General features: G+C 32.9%; 1 protein-coding gene across 1 annotated transcript; it reads right to left on the bottom strand.

Annotated features, from left to right (window-relative positions):
* Nucleotides 1-583: 583 nt before the first annotated feature.
* On the bottom strand, nt 584-5,412 carry LOC141639978 (uncharacterized). The gene is made up of 5 exons (XM_074448950.1): nt 4,213-5,412; nt 3,870-3,977; nt 1,419-1,812; nt 1,062-1,337; nt 584-963 (listed from the first exon to the last, which is right to left on the bottom strand). Exons 1-5 carry the CDS (start codon nt 5,410-5,412, stop codon nt 584-586), a joined length of 2,358 nt encoding a protein of 785 aa, XP_074305051.1.
* Between the last annotated feature and the right edge of the window lie 15,812 nt (nt 5,413-21,224).

Genomic DNA, 21,224 nt, shown 5'->3' with positions numbered 1-21,224 from the left:
TATGCATTGCCGCTTGATTATCACAATAAATACTAATTGGTCGATTATACTCAATACCCAACGAACCTAGGAACGATTTCAACCAAATTAGTTCGCTTGTCAAATGTGACATTGCTCTATATTTCGCCTCTGCCGAAGACTTTGACACCGTCACTTGCTTCTTTGTCCTCCATGAAATAGGCGAACCTCCCATACTCACAAAATACCCTGTCAACGATCTCCTTGTTAAAGGGCATCCGGCATAATCAGAATCCGCATAGCCTACTAACTCCAACTTTCTCCCTTTTGTTAGAACGATACCTCTACTAACGGACCCATTAACGTACCGCACCACCCGCAAAGTTGCTTCCCAATGCTCTTTTCTAGGCTCTTTGAGAAACTGGGACAATACATGAACTGAATAAACTAGCTCAGGACGCGTGATCGTCAAATATATCAATTTTCCAACAAGTCTTCGATACTTTGTACTATCTCGCAACACATACCCCTTTGCCAATGCGAGTCCGTGTTGCTGCTCCATAGGAAAAAGGACCGGTTTGGCTCCTTCGAGTCTTGCCTCCTTTACTATCTCAAGAGCATATTTTCACTGACTTAGAAACAAGCCCCTCTTCCCATGAGCTACCTCGATTCCTAGGAAATACTTCAATTTTCCCAAGTTTTTAATTCCAAACTTGTCATTCAAAAACGTTTTGAATGTTTCACATGCCTCCATTGAGTTGCCCACCAAGATCATATCATCCACATATATCAAAACGGCCATGAACACAGTCCCGACATTGTATGTAAACAAAGAATAGTCAGCAAGGGATTGTTTAGAGCCATACTGTTTCAATGATTCCGCAAGCTTTCTGAACCACATCCGAGAAGCCTGCTTCAAGCCGTAGATGGATTTCAACAAACGACACACCTTACTCCCAGTATCCGCTTCTACATCTACTCCTGGTGGCATTCTCATATACACCTCTTCATTTAAATCCCCGTGCAAAAAAGCATTATTTACATCTAGCTGCGATGTAAACCACCCTTTATTAACAACATCACAACAAGCAAAAGATACTTACTTTTTTTCGCTACGGGTGCAAAAGTCTCGTGGAAATCAATGCCTTCAACTTGTGTGAAACCTTGCGCTACTAATCTCGCTTTATACCTTTCCACACTACCGTCCGCTTTATATTTGATTTTGTATATCCATTTGCACCCTATAGGTTTCTTGCCAATAGGTAGATTAACAACCTGCCAAGTATTATTCGATTCAAGTTCTTTAATTTCTTGTCGCATTGTTTCTCTCCACAGGGGATCCTTCAATGCTTCACCATAATGTCTCAGTTCTTTGTGTTCTGCAATTTTCGACAAGAAATTCATATGTACAACAGAAAACGCATTACATGTGACGCTATCTAACAAAGGGTAACGCGTACCTTTCCTCGAAGATTTGGACTGGCGCGGGTTGTCCTCGATGGTGTTTATTACGGTTGTCGAAGTACAAATATAATCCTTTCGCCATGCCGGCTCGAACTTTTCACGTGCTCCACGCCCCAATTCCTCTACTGCAGATGGTGTATTAGATGCTGCTACCTCCCTTGCTCCTCCCTCTCCAGCACCCGTGACCACCTCCTCATCATCAGTAAGTTCCTCTTCGCTCAACAATTCATCCTCATCATCTCCGTCTGAATTTAACTGACTATAATCAGCTTGCTCAAGGCCTGCCGTGTCTACAAGATCAGTCACATGTTTCTTATAGTGACTCGCATCTCCAATTTGCATAGGATAAACGTGTTCCATGAACACGACATCTCTCGATGTAAAAGCTTCCTGTTTTTGCAAATCATACACTCTCCATCCTTTCTTTCCAATAGGATACCCGATGAATACACAACGTCTCCCTCATTCTGCAAATTTATCCTTTGCTCGATTTTTGTTGTGTGCATAGCACAAACACCCCAAAACCCGGAGATTGTCTAAATTCGGGGCTTGACTGTGTAGTACCTCAAAAGGTGTCTTTCCATCTAAAATTGGGGTCGGTGTTCTATTGATCAAATAGACGGCAGTCAAGACACACTCGCCCCAAAATTTTAAAGGTAACCCGGGCTGAAACCGCAAGGCTCTTGCCTTTTCTAATATGTGTTGATGTTTCCTCTCAACTCGACCATTCTGCTGAGATGTATCTGTTGGAGTTAGTGTCCTCCACAATAGTGCGTTAACATAATAAATCTCATTAATAGAATATCATCAGATATTTAATTATTTGATCCTCGTCAGTTGATTAACGTAAATCGATAACGGTTGGCTGACTAGAGTTTGACGTTATTGTCGTGAGACTACGGTGATCAATCCACTTTTTTCGGTCACACCTAAAGGAACGAACCCCAATTGATAACTAATTAATTGTATGAGATACAATTTGTTTAGTCCCTTGATTTATAGACTAAGAGGTTAGTCGATTATTTTTAGAGAGATTTCGAGTTGCGAACTCGAGGAGCGGCAGTTATTATTTAATTATGCGATAATTAAATAATAAGTTTTGGGAAACGGGTTTTAGTTAATTAACTGTTAATTTACTAAAATTGTACTAATTGATTAATGTGATTAATATTAGTACGTAAATAATATGTGTAGTGGTACACATATATTTACGGAGTGAATTGGACGAATTAATTATGGAAGTATTTAAACATGATACGATGTTTAAAATAAAAATTACACGGATTTGTGCGACAAATATAAGAACCAACATGGACCCGTAAATGGTCAAGTGGACCGTGTAAAATAAGAGTAGTGGATGATTACTCACATAATCATTTCACCTTATTTTGTATACTACCATAATTTATCTTATACAAGATTTTGCATGTGATGTAAGATAAAATTATAAGACAAAAATTGTCCACTTCCACACTCTTCCACCCGCCACTTCCCTTCCCATACACTCCATATATTGTTCACATTTCACTCTACCTCACTCACACACTCTACATATTTTGCATGTGAACATTATTTCTCTATCTCTCTACAATAATAATTCTTCACTAGTATACATTAATAATATTACTAAGATTAGTTAGTGATATTACTAATATTTATCAAGGGAACAATATTAACTAGTTCTAGATCAAAACTTGTTATTATTATTGGGTTAGTTCTTGGGTGCAACTTGAAGGAGACTTTCTTTTTGAAGGTTTTTCAAGGAGGATCATCCATATCATTTTAGCTCAAGAACAAACTAGTAAGGAGAACTAGTTTGTGTCCATTTTACCATATAATCAATGTAAGGAAATTGTTTTTTCCTTATACTTTCTTTTTATGCTTTCATATTAGCATGCATGTTACATAGATCACCTAAATGACAATTTATGAGATAAATTAATTTTATTAGAGAGTCTAATATGAATTTATGATCTTTCAGTATCGACATTACTAGTTCGCAATATGATGCCTTAGTCACGGTAATAGGCTCGCATAGACAATGACTGAAACTCAGTTCCATTGTCACTTTGAATAACTTTAACAGGCTTGTTAAACTGACGTTGGATCATATTACAAAAACTAATAAGCAATTTTCCTACTTCTCCCCTATCTTTCATCAAATAAACCCATACTCCTCGACTACAATCATCAATAATAGTCAAGAAATAATGATCACCACTTAACTCATTGACTCTATACGGTCCCCAAATATAGCAATGAATTAAATCAAAAATACTCGAAGCTTTCTTATTATTACGAATAAAATTCGAACGGGTTTGCTTAGCCCTACAACAAGCATCACAAAAATCATTCTTATCCCATATAATATTACTACCTACTAAAGATGACGCAGAATACAAAACTTTATCGGAAGGATGACCTAATCTTCGATGCTATAATCGAACTTTGCTTTGAGCTTCAACTCGACACGCTAACTGCTTCTCCTGACCTTTGTAGTAATAAACACCATCATGTTGCTTACCCGCTCCAATCATCTTCTTCGAAGATCGGTCCTGTATTACACAAAAATTAGAGTAAAATGTCACAATGCAATCTTTTTCGACAGTTAATTGTTGTACGGAAATTAAATTGCAAGTCAATGTCGGAACAAATAAGACATCTTTCAAAATTAGACCACCCTCCAATTGCACTTCTCCATGCTTATCGGGCATATTTTTGTTCTCCATTTGGCAATATGACACTTGCTCGAGTTCCACACAATGGGTTTTTAATCTCTTCTTGTCTAACCGTCATGTGGTGCGAAGCACCAGTGTCTAAGATCCAACAATTTTGAAATTCCTTACCTGTCATCTTCTCTGAATTCTCTTTAGTTGGTTGTAGCAAGGCCCGCAAAGACTGCAACTCTTCCCTTGTCAGACCCACTTCAACACCCGGAACTGAACCTTGATTTGTTCCCTGGTTTGCAGACGTACTAGCTCCCTGATTTGTGTACACCGCATTCGCCTTCCAAGGTTGTTGCCTCCCATCTCCGCGTCCTGCTCCTCCTCTACCCCTGGCAGTTCGACCTCTTCCTCTGCCTCTGGAAATGATGTGTGCTAGTAAACCGTTCTTCGACCAACAATCATCTTCATCATGGCCCCATTTGTTACAGTAAGTGCAACGTTCCTCTTGATCGTCCACCTCACCTGTATACTTCGCTCGTCCACCACGGGTACTAGGCTGACTCTTTCGCACAGAGAATGCTGCTTCCTCTGTTTTGTCTTCCTTTGATCGCACAATTGCTTTGTGCCTTTCTTCTCGCAAGATAATACCATAGACCCGACTCAAAGCTGGAATCGGTTCCTCCATTAGTAGATTAGTGCGTAATCCACCATAAACCGCATCATCAAGGCCCATCAAAAATTGATGTACCTTCTCCTCTTCCTTTTCTCTCAAAATTTCTTTCCCGGCTCCACAAGTGCACCTTGGTACACGGCTATAACTGGCCAATTCATCCCATACCGCTTTCAATTTGGTATAGTACTCCACTATGGTCAGTTTCCCCTGTTTTAATTCACTCAACTCGGACTTTAGTTGATGGACTCTAGGTGCGCTTCCCGTCGCATACCTTTCCTTCAATTCGTCCCAAATTTCTTTGACTGTTCCCGAGAAGGCTATGCTGGCATGTAGCTTCGGGTCTATCACGTTTTTCAACCACGTCTTCACCATGGCAATACATTGGCGCCAAGCAACATGCTCTACCGTTTCTTCTTCTCCTTTGGCTACTGTCGGTTCCTTGATTTTCCCATCAAGAAAATCCAATTTGTTTTTCGACTCAAGTCCCATCCGAACTGCATCAGACCAATTATCATAATTATCACCATTAAACACAGTTTGAGTAATCATGATACCTGGATTGTCGGATGGGTGGAGAAACAATGGTGATGACTGCGGAATTGTCATCGTAGTTCCTTTCTTGCCATCTCCTGAATCGCTGCTCTTTGTCATGACGTTGCTCTTTTTCTTAACCTAGGGCTCTGATACCATGTAAAGTTTTGGGAAAGATTTTCTTATTGAATTGTGTAAAATTATACAAGATACATTCAACCTTATATAGTAGACGGTTTCTTACACAAGAAGACAAAGCTAACTTTAGGAAAGACTAAAACTAGGAAACTAGCTAAGACTTAGGAAACAAATAATATGGACAATGAACACGACATGCTATATACAATATTTCCATATCGTCATAATAGCTTCGGTACTTAGTGCAAGTTAATTCAATTTCAAACTCACTAAATTCAACTTAGTTTATAATGTTCAATTTAAATTCTACTCCGTATCAAGTTATTTTTGTTCCGAAAATTTTAAACCTTGAAAAGAAGAGTGAGTTAGGAGTGTTGGGACATAAATAAGGAAAGTGGAAGTAGAGAAATAGATTAGTACGGGAAGCAATAATATGTATGTATGTGTAATGAACTAATGATGCGCGTACGAAAATGATGGTGATGGCCTGGACTAATGATGGTGATGCTAGTGATTAAGTTGGTAAGTAGATAGAGTTAAGCAAGTGATTATCATTAATTGTGTATACGCAAGTTAAACAATGTTAAAGATTTTATGAAGCTTTTCTTTTTTTATTAGCTGTTCTGAGTTGTGAAATTGTCCTTTAGCATCTTAACTCCTGAACCATATTTGATTATTTTCCCTAGTCATATAAACAACTTTCACTAACTCAGTTGAAATTAGTTTTAAACTAGAAATAAGAAAAGTTCAATAAATAAAAAAATTTAAAATTCAATCTACATTCTTTTTTTTTTGGAAAAAGTTCATTATTAAAGACAAGTTAATAATTTACAAGTGAGAAGTTTAATTTTATTTATTCAGAATATAAAAGTAGAAAGTTTAATCAAAGTTTGAAGAGTTTATTTTTAATGTAACTAGTTTTATTCCCGTGCAATAAAAATTGCACGGATTTGCTCAATAAAATTTTATTTACAAAAAAATGGATAGATGAACAAAAATTCAAATAAAAATGCGAAAAAAAAGGACTTGCTTAATACTTAATCTGATTCTTACGAAATGGCTTATTTTATTTGTTTTGTTCTTATGAATTGCTCATTTTCATACTTGAATATGATTTATGTGACTAAAATTTAATGTTGAAATCGTGAAACCCACAAGCCCCTCATATATATATTTGATTCCATAATTCTTGTACCAAAAACAAATGAATTAAGTCGTAAAAACTGGAGGGAAAATACCATGTATAAGGACCTATCAATCAATATTATATATTAAATCCAGAAATCAAGGGATTTCAATGTAATTAAAGAAAGTTATACAAATTAATTATACTATATAGTTTTAAATCACTAGCACCATGTGATGGACCCGATTAAGGGATCTCAATGCAAATATTATATAGTTTGGGTTAAAATTAAATTAGATAGAAGCTTGGTAAATTTCCTAAACATTTGTAAGAGACTAAAACATGGTCAATTTCCTTAAAATAAAAAAATTAATTAAGATAGTCAATTTCCTTAAAATAAAATAATTAATTAAGATGATCAATTTCAAGGAGACTAAAAGAAAGAAGATGCTTGGTAATTTTCCTAAATATTTATAGAAGACTAGAAGATGGTCAAGTTCCTTAAAATAAAATAATTAATTAGTATAAACATGCACACTTATGGTATTAATTATTATCATCATAAAATTATATATTAAATTTAAAATCTATGCATTTTTATTAAACTTTATAGTTTATTGGATGTATAGAGATATTACTTATTTAACATACAAAAATATAATATAAGTAGGTTATAAATAATTCAAGTTAGATTCCATAATATATAATATTGCACAATTCTTAAAATTGCAATAATCCTCTTAAAATTGCATGCCTAAGTAGTAAAAGTAATTTCGCCAGAAAAGAATTGTAGTAACATTGGATATAGTTATATAATAGTAATCACTCATTTGAATAGTAAAAGTAACAATATTATTAGCGAGATTAGTGAAAGCGGTAGAAACAACAACAGAAGTAGTGAAATAATCAATATTAATAAGGCAATAGTGAAAGTAACAATAATTACGGCGGGAGTAGTGAAATTATCAATATTAATGCGGCAGTAGTGACAGTAACAATAATTACGGCGGGAGTAGTGAAAGTAACAATGATTACGGGAAAGTAGTGAAATGTTATTACTATTGTTTCATTAATAAGAGTAAAATATTAATAGCGGGAGTAGTGGATTTATCTCAAAATTTATTTCATCGTAATTTTAGGATATGTCATTGAAAAATGTATTATTGATAAATTTATGGGTTATGCAACTTTAAGTAATTTTATTTAATGAAAAAAAAATTAATGGTAAGTAGAGGTAGTCCGGGCGAAGCCGGGCAGCAACACTAGTTAGTAAAGAAAAAGAAACCATTTATACATGAAAGCTGTCATTCTGACACCATTATAATTTTGGAAAAAAAAATCGATATGGCAGTTATTATTATCGCATATAAGAAACTTAAAAGCATGAAACCTAATTCTGATTACGTGGCATATCATTTACTCATATGGGTTAGGTTAATTCAGATTACAGACCAAGTTCGGGTGTCGGGTTAGGTATAGATCGAGTTATTTTTGCCAAGTCTATACTTACCTATATCTATCTATACTATTAAGGAGATTCGATTACCAGAATTTAGGAACAATAAGTTAACTTGTTTTCTAAATAATCAAAATTAAAAATTTAATAACTAATCGGGACACATTAGACTAACCGTAAAGTCGTTAATAACTTAATATATGAACTAACCGTTACTCTTTCTTAAAACGAAATACCGTCCCAATTGGTGGCATATAGGACAATACTTTTCCTTTTCCTTATGCATTAACCTCTTGTCTTATTCATACTATTTGATATTTTGACTCGTATTAAACTTAAACATATACACATGTCTTAAATGGGAATTTGTTAAACTAGTTTAACAAAAACACATACACGGACAATTATTTGACATTTGTGTTCACCGTAATTAAGCCACGCAACAAAATTCAATCACGGGAGAATATAACCCATTGAATTGGGCTAATCCCTACTCCCAAAAACCAACCCATTAAAATTAGTAACCCTAAACGGCTAAACATAAAAGGAAGTGATACTCTATTGCTCCATCGCCTTTTACATTCTGTTTGCAGTTAAAAAAATAAGTCCAAATAAATGCTTCCCTTAATTGCACCCTCACAGTAAAAAGAAGACCAAGTAGAATGAATCTCATTCACAACCTCTTAATCTACCACTTTTGATCTTATTCAACTTCAAGTAATGTTTTGGATTTCAATTCGCCTTTATTGAAACAGTTTTCACGGGATCTGTGATAATTTAGGCCTTCCATTCCAATTTATGAGGTTTGAATGTTTGAGGATAATATCAATTTTAATTGTTTGATAAGTAAAAAGAAATTACCCTTTTAAATATGTTTTTTCTATACTTATTTCATAGGATTTTATTTTGTTTTTATTTAAAAATCTAATCGTTTTGAGATTTTTTTTGAATCTTAATTTTTTTTTTGAGATTTATGCTGATATTTTATTTGTTCAATATCTCATATATCCAGATTTGCTCAATGCAATCTATAAAAATTATTGTGATTTTTTATATGAAATTATAGTAACATTGTTATAATATTCTTATTAAAAGTCGAGTTTTGTAAACTCTTCTTATGAATAAATATGTCACCTTTCCTTTTTATGCTTATACTATGTTTTAGTTATGTTTTGGTGTAAATTAAAACATTTTAATGTATGGAGAGTGAAAATTCTGAAAAGTGGGATGAGAGCAATTAAATAGTCAAGGTGAACGCGGGTTTCTACCAAATGAAAAGTTTTGTTTTTTTTCCCTAAATTTAAGGGACCAATCAGAAGAGTTTAAAAAATTCAACTTTTATACTATGTAGATTTTATTTATTTAGAAGATGAATTTATTAATGGTATGTTACATGGAATGTAATGAAAATATTATAATTCAAAATTAATTTAATATATATCATATTATTATTTGTTTTGTTAAAATAAGGATTGTACTCTTGATAGGGATGTAGTCAAAAACGAAATTTTGGGGTAACAAAACGTTTTTTGTAATGTACTAATAACTTTGCTAAGACCATATGTTTAGAGCTTTTCGAGTAGCAAAACTTAGTAATTTTTAACTTTTTAGGAGGGATTTTGGTGTGGGATAGAAAGTGCTACAAACCCCCCTGCTACCATGTAGTTCGATCCCCCAGATTTTTGATATGATGATTCAACACTTCCTTTTATTGTTATCTTTGTCCAATTTTTGAGGAAATTCTTCTTTGAGTTCAACGTAATAAAAAACTACTTACTACTGTATATAACTAGTATAATTCTCGTGCTGGTAGCACAATATTTTTTAGATGTGATTATTACAATGTTTGCATTTAAAGTATTAGTTTTAACCTATTTTCAGTTTGTCGAGGGATATTAATAATATTTCGTATTAGAAGAAATAAAATAGAAAGATAAAAAAATGAATTGATGTGAGTGCAGTGAAGCGCGGGTCACCCTCAAAGCATGCAATGGCATGAATTGCGAGGTCCCAGGTTCGACTCCCTGCTTCAGCAGTATGCGGTTATTGCACGGGGACCTTTGGGGTCTGTTAAAAAAGAGTGTCGGCTTACCGTGATGTCATGTATCTCTCGGGGATGAGTTTCTCAAAGGTGTATCGCCCTAGGCTGCTAATGAGAGATGTTACTCGTTACCAAAAAAAGTAGAAAGATCAAGACTGTTGATCCGAATAAAATTAATGACTTTTACTTGAATTACTTTGTAACCTTTATTTTTAAAAAATAAATGTTATTATATCATATATTCAAAGGTAAATAAAATATATATTTGTAATAAACTTTGTTGTTCATATTTTAACTTAATACATACAAAGATTAAGCCGAATTTAATAGTTAGTCATGCAAATTATAATTTTTATATCATACTTTCGAAACTTTTATTAAAAGGCCTTACAAAAACAGTTCATAAATGTTACAACATACTTCTTCCATCACATTTGTTTATTTAGCTTTGATTATAGAACCTGTCACAAATAATTTAAAAAAAAAGGTAAATAAATTACTTAGACGAAAAGACTACATACAACAAATTAACATTTCTCATTTAAGACCGTCTTAACTTAAAAACACTCTCAAACCCAATTAAAATGAAAGTGGAAATAGATATTATTAAAATTTGCCTCATATATAAAAAATATAAAACGTAATTTATTTTCGCAGTATGTTTTTTTACTCATTTCAGTACATTTTACACAATACTTTCCATTTGGTACCCTTTACTCCCTCCCACTAAGAAAAAACAGAAAATCAATTCCTCCCAATTCATCACCATCCAACTTCTCAAATAAATCAATTTCTGTAATAATGAATGGATTGAACATAGAAGACATATTCAGCTTGTTAATTGTAAATCATTGAACAAATTGGTTTTTTTCCACATAATTTCAATAATTTATTGTTCGTCGGACTATTATGCGGTCTTGGAGTAAGTAGAGTTTGGTGGTGGTTGTTGACTGGCAGCGGGACTCTTGAGTAGAGGATGACGGAGGAAAGGGCAGCGCAACAGCGCAAGGCTGACCGACGGTGTATTGGTGGTATACGGCAGTATGGACGCGCGAGGGGAAGACGAAGTTCGCCCATCACGCAAGGGGGAAGGCCGAGTTCGCCGGAGACGCGAGGGGGAAGGATGAGGTCGCCGATTCTGGGTGGTTAAATGGCCGGGGTGGGTCAGTGCTTGTGGTAACGACGGTTGATAGGGTGGTTGGTTGTGGGTTGTTTAAAGAGAGGACATGAGATGTGAGTGCCTTTTTCTTCTTCTATTCTGATGCAGTACAAGCTAGGGGTGAAATAGGAGGAGTAATTTGGGAAAAGTGTACTATATTGAGTAAATGTGTACTACGAAAATCAATACCCAATATAAAATTGCATTGTATATTATTAATTTATGTCCACAATTAAATATAATAACCCTTTTTTAATTGCAGATTTGCATTGGAATATCCAAAGGTTTCACATGGTTAACTTATGGAAATTATTGTTTCCTAACTAAAATTATATTTGTTTCCTTAAAATTTTGTAAAGTGTGCAAGTATTTAATTTTTCGAGACTTGCCCCTCATTAGTACCAAAAACAATCTGTAAAGTGTGGAGCCCATATGTTAGATAAAATTGTAATTGTAATTCAAATTCAAATTTACACCAATAATTTATGGCAAAGATTTTTGGATAATCATTAAAAAATTATTTCTTATAAGTAACGTAATATTTATATTTTAGAAACCAAATCAGGCCCACTTTTATTAGTTTAGCATGAAAAAAAGCCTAGTGCAATTAGGCGGGAAAACTAAAGTTATGAAAGGTGTATTTTTATGAAATATTTATATATTTTTTTCTCATAAAATTAAGGATTTCATTTTTTAAAATTTCTCCAATTATTTTAATGATTTTTTTTTGTCACAAAGATAATGGTAATTATGTGTTAAGTTATTCTCTAAAGTAATAATTATTGCATTTAATGAAAAATTTACCATCTTATAGTTTATAGTTTAGCATCGATTTTATTTTATTTTGACGAAAAAATCATAATTTTAAATTTAATGATAAAATTAAAGTTTAATTATAAGATTATATAAGAAGGTAATAGTTTAAAGAAAGAAAGTTTTACTTGTTTCTTTATTTAGATAGAGAAGCATTTGGAGGAAAAACTAAGAGAATTTTTATTCTCTTAGTAGTAAGGGAATTGGATTGGATGTACATCCAAGGTTATTTTAGTCTTTTTTCAAATACTTTTGCAAAAAAAAAAAAGTAACGTAATCCAATTTTCAATTCAACTCCCCTTCTCTCTCTCTGACTGCTTCCATATTTTTCTAACTCCTCTCCATCTTCCTCCATCATCCAGTTAATGAAATATATTCCCCCTTAAATTATTATAATTAATTAACTATGCGAAACAAATCATATGACGTGACTCGTGAGGAAGAAATTTTTTTATCCAAAATTTCTAATGCATGAAAATAGTTGAAGCTCGTATTCTTTTTACATTAGCTCGTATTCTTATCTTTATAGCTCGTATTCTTATGTGATCGTATTTTAAAGCTCTTGATCCTTTTAAGCTCGTATTCCTTTTACATTAGCTCGTATTCTTATCTTAATAGCTCGTATTCTTATGTGCTCGTATTTTTAAGCTCGTGATCCTTTTAAACTCGTATTCTTTTTACATTAGCTCGTATTCTTATCTTAATAGCTCGTATTCTTATGTGCTCGTATTTTTAAGTTCGTGATTCTTTTAAGCTCGTATTCTTTTTACATTAGTTCGTATTCTTATCTTAATAGCTTGTATTCTTATGTGCTCGTATTTTTAAGCTCGTGATCCTTTTAAATTCGTATTCTTTTTACATTAGCTCGTATTCTTATCTTAATAGCTCGTATTCTTATGTGCTCGTATTTTTAAGTTCGTGATTCTTTTAAGCTTGTGTTCTTTTTTACATTAGCTCGTATTCTTATGTGCTCGTATTTTTTAGTTTGTATTCTTCTAATAATAGTTCGTATGATTGGTGTAGAAATTTACCTCAAAGTATTGTTAGATCCATTTTTCCTTCTTGATTATGATGTAAATTGCTTTTCGTTCACCAAAATATTGTTAGATGCGTTTTTCCGCCTTGATTATGATGTCAATTGCTTCCCTTTCACCATATTAGAATCAGAATTATAGAGAGAAGGGAGGTTTGTCGACTATCGTTTAAGAGAAATTTAGAGAAGAGAAAGAGGAGAGTTTGTCAACTGGAGAGAAATCAGAATTAGGAAAAAAGGAGATGTGTAGAATGATTGGGCTTAGATAGTTTAATATGTAATATATGGGTCTGTTGTACAATGCTACTGTACAACATGTTGTAGGATCCTATTTGTTAGCAATTAACTTTTATTAATTTAAGAGATGTGCAACAAAACCATCCCCCTATAACTAAAAGAATAAGAAAATTCAATGTTTTTCCGGCCTAAATGCATTCTCCTATAACTGGGCCTGTTTTTTATCGTCTTAACTCAATACAATTCAATACATTAGTGGGCCAACCAGAAATTCAACGTGTAAGTATAATTTATTTTTCTCTGTAAAACAAGAAACTTGGTGGGCCCAAACATTGATATTTTATATTAATACTACCTGATTTAATAATAATAGAATTTCCATAACTATAGACGCAATCTTTGCCAGAAATAAAATATTCAGTATTCTATATTTCTATGCACAGAAAGTTCTGGCTCCAAACATTATAGTGCTTGTATAAAGTATAATATAGATTGTAAAGTATAAATAAAGAGTATAATTAATACAAATAGAATCTCCAAAATCTTATAGGACACGAAGGCCATTTTAAATAACGTACAAAAATTGGCTATGATGTATAAATAATTTTTTACATTGAAACTTAGTTTAAGTAAACCTACGTATAAAAATCAACCGATTATATAAATGAAATGTGTCAACTTCGCTTTTTTTAATCTTTCCATCTTATACAAGCTAACATGTTTTAATGTCCAACATAAAAATGTGATATTATTATTATTATTATTACTGTATTATTATTATTTGCTTTTTTATATATTATCTTCATAAAAAACATGCAATTGCATGGGATCTAAACTAGTCAACATATAAAATACTCATCTCCTACCAAATTAATCAATCCTCAATAGAACCCAAAAGATTACAAAAATTGAAGGAGATTCGAAAGTCCGAATCTCATCAACGTATTTTTCCATAGGGTTACAATAACTTGTTGGTATAAGTTGGTAAATTGATTGATTTAGATTCATTATTCGATTATGACATGTACAATAGATTAAAGTGATTACTTTTATTTATGTCGATATTAGTTTTTCACTAAATTCTTACTTCCTATGTATTGAGGTATGTACATATTTTTAGCAAGTTTTAGAGGTGATTTTTTTTTAAGGGAGTCACAAGGGCAATTTTAATGTTGGCGGGGTTTGAACCTAGGTCATAAATATCACTGCTCATAACTTTACCAACTAGACAAGTGATTTAGTACTATAACTTTGTAATCCTTCATTTAATAGAGTGCATATACATTTTTATTCTTATTATAAAAATATTTTAGCCAAATGCTCTAAAAACTCCTTGAATACAAATAAACAAGTTTATTTTTGGATCGATTGATTACAATCATAGGTAAGTACTTAAAAACATGTTCCATTATTTCTTCTCAAAATTGGTCTAAGTAGGTTGAAAAGTTAGTTGTAATTTCATTATTAGAATGTTTAGTCGCGATCAAAATAAAAAAGAGAGTGAATTGTGTTATGATGCATAATATGTGAAAAGACCAAAAATGGCACGTATTGGCAAAGCCCACGCTTGAAGGATCTCTATTTCTGCAATGTCACTTCTCTTCAAAGCCTACTATTCCAACAAGCGTGGGGGCAAAGTAGTGTACCTTGCTTTTACTAGAGAAAGTTGTCCTTTTATATACTTCGTATCAACAAGTGGGAATTTAATCACCATCAACTTCAAACTAATAATTTTACTTACCGTTAATCACTCACTTTTTATATTGTTTATATTTATAATTGTACTTTAGCTTGAGCTACTAGTCTACTACTCATTTAGATACGAAAAATACGATTTTAAAGTCACTTAGGTACAAATTATAAAATTAGACATTTTAAAGTCATTTGAGGTAGCAGTTTAAGTTCTACACTGAAAATGTAAAAGAATCTTGCCTTGTTGATAAGAAGCAAACTATCACTCCATTGATATGAGACCTTTTGAGAAGGAATCCAATAACAAGTTCGTACGAATGAACTTGGCTCAAAACTGATAATATTACACTAATATCACCAAGCAGTGGAGGCGACAGTTCCAACAAAAGGATATTAGAGCCCAATAATTTAGTTTGGGTAGGAGCCTAAAAAAAATCTGTGCGGACTGTGTCGAGAGCTAACAATATCATTCCATTTTAGAATCAGGCCTTGGGAAAGAGTCTTTGGTCGTATCTTGTGCCGAAAGTCTTCCTGATGTTGTTGTGATTAGGTGGCGGGTCCCGTTGGATGATAATAACGGCGATGCAAGATGGACATATACTTATCGTTTGTTGGAGGGGAGAAGACAATGGTGTAATCTTGGTTTGAGGGGAGGATTCTTTGGGATAGCAATCCAAATATCGCATAGAAAAATTATAAGTCTTGCCTCCTTAAATGATAACGATAGACCAAGGTGGACAATGGCGTGGTTATTAGGTTGAGAGGAAGGTTGTTTCCTTGCTGGGACAACTATCCAAGTCTCCCTTGATAGGGGAGACATATCACTCTATTAGTATGAGTGCTTTTAAAAAACTCACAAATAATGTATGCGGCCCATAATTGACAATATCATACTAATATTACAGATTGGTACAAATAACAGATTAAATCAGATAATATAAACCAAATTTACAGAGCTGAAAATATCATACTAGTACCACGTAGTGTTGCAAGTAACAAATTAAACCGCATAATATACCCCGAATTACAAGAAAGTTTCATTCTAACATTTAAGACCTCTTTAATCCAATAGACGGCTTTGGTTGGGTTAAAGTCCCCTAACTAAGTTGGTAGGGTTTAGAGCCTTTAGACTATTTAATTCAATGGACTGTCATGAGTAGCTCTAATGTCCCGCTAACAATGTTAGGGTGTACGTATAAGTTTTAGGAGATAAGATGTAATGTACCGCACTTGATTGTACTATATTTGTTGTTAATTTATGTCAAATTAAACAAATTAAATCTGGTGCTGTGACGACGTTTAATCGAAGGACGTATGCTTGAAGATGAAGCAAGTTTTTATAGTGATTTGTGTTCACGCATTTCTTGAATCGCATATCAATACTTCAAATACCTTCCTGGTTTCTTTCTCATTTCTGTGTGCTATCCATCGGATCTTTTCTTTATACTTCACTCAATTACGTTAAATAGGATAAATTACAAATAACCACCATGTATTTGCGTATTTTTACAAATAACCGCCATGTATTTTTATTTTTACAAATAACCTCCAGGCTTTCACGTATACTCCCCAATCACCACCGTATATTTGAACCGATACTCGTTTTTCATATTTTCCGACTCTTTAATAAAAGATTTATGCAAAATACCTATATTACCCCCAGGCCTTCAAGGTTTTACTCGTGGCCCGTGATCAATTTCATGCTTTAGTATTTTCATTATATTATATTATGAACTGAAATTAGTGTTCATCCAGTCTTCTTGCTGTGTACCGTGTGCAAGTTATTATTGCCCATAGTAAACTCCATTGTAATTACTAGCAACATATTTTGGATGAATTTTTGGAAAATAACGGAACGATTTGGGAGATTTTGAGGATTTAGGGTTTAAAAGTATAAATTGATTTGGGGGAGTTGGGGAAAAAGTGATTGAATATAAGGTATATTATGTTTGGGTAAAGTTAGTGAAGGTAAGTAAGTGGGGGTAATATAGGTATTCCGCATAAATTGTTCATTAACGAGTCGGAAAATATGAAAACGATTATCGGTTCAAATATACGGTGGTGATTTGGGAATATACGTGAAAGTCTAGGGGTTATTTGTAAAAATAAAAATACATGATAATTATTTATAAAAATACGCAAATACATGGTAATTATTTGTAATTTATCCTTTATAACCATACTAACGTCTATTGTTGGCAAGGACAATAGTATTATCAGACCATCATTTTTCTTTCCTACATTTCTCCTAACACCCGGTTTCATCTAGAGGCAATCTAATTTAGTTCAAGTCACCACTTGTATATGTAAGCAATGTTCTGTATAACAAGCAAAAAAAGTAAATGCAAGATAGAAACTTCAATTCAATTCGATGCAATTCAGCTCGGCTTATTTCATCTCTATTAATCTCAGCAAATTTCAATTCAGTTTAGCTTCATTTAGCTCGCTTCAGTTCAGTGCATCTCACCTCACCAATTCAATTTGATTTAATTACCTTCATTCAAAATTTCAAAAAACGAGTCCTAATTATCTTTAAAATGTTTGTCAAAGTAGCTAAAAGATAGTCGATATTTGGTTAATGGTTAAACTATATAAGAGGACATTACTAATTGATATTTTAGCTTCTAATTGATATTTTAGCTACTAACCACCACTTATTGGGATTTTTGATCAAATAAATTAACTTATTTATATTGTTAAATAGGGCATTTACTAAAATTGAGTCATCAATCTATTCTTTACATTGTAATTAGATCTTTGATAATATGTGGTTTTTCATTCTTTAACTTCTTACAAAAAAAATGAATTATTGAAATAGGTAACAAAATATATAGGTCATATGTTTCCTCAAAAGTCGCTGACTCTATCAACCTCTTAGGAAAATATTATGCAATGTTTTAATCTAACTAGAAGTTTTGTGGTTTATCAAATTTTAATCGAAACTAAATTCAATTTTGATTAAGAGCTTGCAATGAAAAAATCAAACACTGTATATGTTAAAGAACACTAACAACAATGATATATATGTCAATTTAATTTATCGAGAAGTATAGTTTTAATTTTTCCAGAATAAATATTTAATTTTAATTGAAATAAGACATTATAGTTCATGATACTTTTATGAACTTATGAGTAGAGGCAAAGGCGAGGCCAGGATTTCGATTTCGATGTAGCAAAATATACACACAAGGTTAAGTATATAGATAATTAGTGTGAAAGCAGAAAATATTGGTGGGGCAAATCACGAAATTCTAACCAAATTTTCCGCCTTTGGTGTAGCGACGGCTACACCAAAGCCTATAGTGGCCTCGCCTCTGACTGTAGAGGTGGCTATGAGCCCGGTTGAACTCGATCACGGAACAGGATTATCTCATCGCAAATCGTGACAGAGTCTGTAGATAGGTTAGTTGCAGGTCAAACCTAGTCAGGTCAGATCAGAGCCGGGTTGATCTTTGACAAGGTTGGGTCGGGATAGACCATTCTAAAGGCTTTTGGATGGGTTGGTGTCTTGGTGGCAATTCAAATCAGGGTTGGATCGGGAAAGTTCAACCCTATCCCCATCTATGGGAACCAGGGTTTCCAATTTCTGGTCAGATCGGGTACATGTAGGTTGGACGAAATGAGGCCTAATAGAACGTGTGGGATCGGGCCGGGAGGACACACAGGGGCCACGGTTAGGCAGCTCTACTGGCATGAGACTGAGTAAAGTAGATAGATAGAGTCTTGAATATGAGATGCACATCAACATTAAACATTTCAATAATAAGGTAAGAGATATTCAAACATCAAGACTGATTGTAAATGAGTCAAGCTCAACAGTAATGGTGTCAGTAGTTACAAAGACCTTAAACCAATTATTCATAGTCACTCACGTGAATAAACACACTAAATCACATGGGTCATACTAAAGTTCATTAAACATTCAGTTTTATTTCTAATCAAAGTCTACTCAAAAATCGACCAACATAAAGGAGGTAACATTACTATCATTTTCTATAAATGTCACATTAATAGTAATACATGAACTTTAGAAAATTAATAACTACTCTAGTAAATAAATATCAAAGTGCACTATGGTTGATAACAATTTAAATGCCCTATCATTGTCTTACATGGTCCATCTCTATATTAACAAATTAGGAACAACTACTTTTAGTGGTTGATATGATCGATTAAATAATTGTTGTTATTAGAAATAATAGTCCTCTATCGTATTCGTCTTAAACTTTGAGGTAGGTTAAAATATACTCTTTTCACAAACCCATTTTCACCACATTTGTTTTATTGCGGTCTCCAAGATGACACTTTGACCGTGTTTTTCGAAGTCTATATGTTACTTTTTTTTTCTTGAATTTTTTTTCCGTGAAAGATGTCATAAAAATAAGTGTAAATGTTTTTGTTTTATAATCTAATCATTTTTATTCTCCAACTTATTTACGGTCAAAGTTTCCAAACTTTGACATCCCAAAAGCAAATGGGTGAAAATAGGTTTGTTGATGGAGTACCAAATTACATGGTAAGTTGTATAGAAAATGTTAAAAATTTTGCCTTTATTAGAATCATGTGATAGAATTTGACCCATATTTAAATTTTATAACATATATTTCGTTTTAAGCAAAATTTGCTGAAACATGTAAATCATTTTCTTTTGTTTTTGCTTAATAACAAGGTTGGACTAATTGTGGGATATGGGAAACAAGGTGTGCTCCATGCCTCCATTTGTCATTATAGGAGATATTCTAAATTTCTAATTGAATTGTTAATTTACATTTGAGGAAGAATAGGTTGACTATTTAGAGTAAGAACGTTTTTCAGAGAGTTTTCACAAAAGCAAAAACTTGTTCCTTGCGAGTAAATCTAACGACGTGTTCTTTGTTAGTTGAAATTGGTTGAACTGAATTAATTAAACATAAAAAAAAAAACCTAAAATAAATCTGATAATAAATTTTAATAATAGTAATTATAATAATAGGAATTGATAATTTTTAATTTATGATAAAAAAATTGATGATGATATATTAATATTAGAGTTTTTTTTATATTGAATTTAATGAACCTTATATAAACTGAACCTACAAGTTACCAGAGTTAAAATTAAAGCCAACAAATAGGGCCTAACAAAAGTCAAACTTGCACAAAACGTTTTTTTTTTTGGCTTGCTTCTTGAAGGTGTCTCATATATAAAGTCCTCTCACTAAGCTTGAAGTTTTATTTTTTTAAGGAAAAAAAATAGGGTTATGCTCATCTCTTAGAATTTAGTACTTAGACCATCCCCAAGCAAGGTCACCGACTGGGTCGTGACCTTGCCGGGTCACGCTAATGACCCCTTAAACTAGGATTAAGGAGAAGATTTTGGTGACCTTGAGTAACTGAGGGGCACCAGGTGACCTTGAATAGGGAAGGTGGTGAATGTTGGTGACCCGATAGGTGGCACCTTTTGATTTGTTCGGCAAAAAGAAAAAGGACAGAAGCAAGAAAAAAGGACAAGCCAGAAAAATTGTCTGGTGCTGCGTTGTATATCTGCAAAAATTGAAATAGTAATTACTAGTAAATAAATTAAATTAGAATTTTAGATTAAATTAAAATAAAATAAATTATAAACATACAAGAAACGATTATATCTTTTGATTATCTATCAAATTAACTCAATTTTGATATTTTTTTACCCACTTTTATTTTTTCTATATTCTTATACTTACTCCATTATATATACTTGGTAAAGAGATTTCTTGATGCGCGATGGTGATGATAGTATTCAATAATGGTGTTGATGCGCTGATGATGGTGACGATGCATGTGTCGACTTTGAGAGGATCTGGGAATTTCGATGGTGATACAATGATGATTTGGAAATAAAACAAGAAGGCAGATGATGGTTGGTGTCATTTGGGGGATAAAACAAGATGGTGATGATTTGGGAAATAAAAGAAGGGAGAGAAATTAATTTGGGGAAATTAGAAGGATTTTGGATCTGGGATGGGGTAATTTGGGAAATTAATTTGGGGGAGGACAATCAAGTTTGATTTTGTGGTATAGAAGGCTCAATCACGTTTAACTTTTTTTTTTAGTTTCGTTTAGTATTTTTTTTAACTGATTAAGTCGTTTGATTTTAAATACGATCTTAGATTAAATTAATTTTTTACTCCATATTCGGAATAAAATTAAAATATTTATCAAATTGGAATAATTATTTTGTTAAAATATTTACGAAATTACAAAATTAAGTTATTTATAATT

This window comes from Silene latifolia, unplaced genomic scaffold (genome assembly GCF_048544455.1).
Source record: "Silene latifolia isolate original U9 population unplaced genomic scaffold, ASM4854445v1 scaffold_671, whole genome shotgun sequence".
Taxonomy (NCBI): domain Eukaryota; kingdom Viridiplantae; phylum Streptophyta; class Magnoliopsida; order Caryophyllales; family Caryophyllaceae; genus Silene; species Silene latifolia.
Note: the sequence above shows the minus strand (reverse complement) of the source record. Positions and strands in the feature narration are given on the sequence as shown.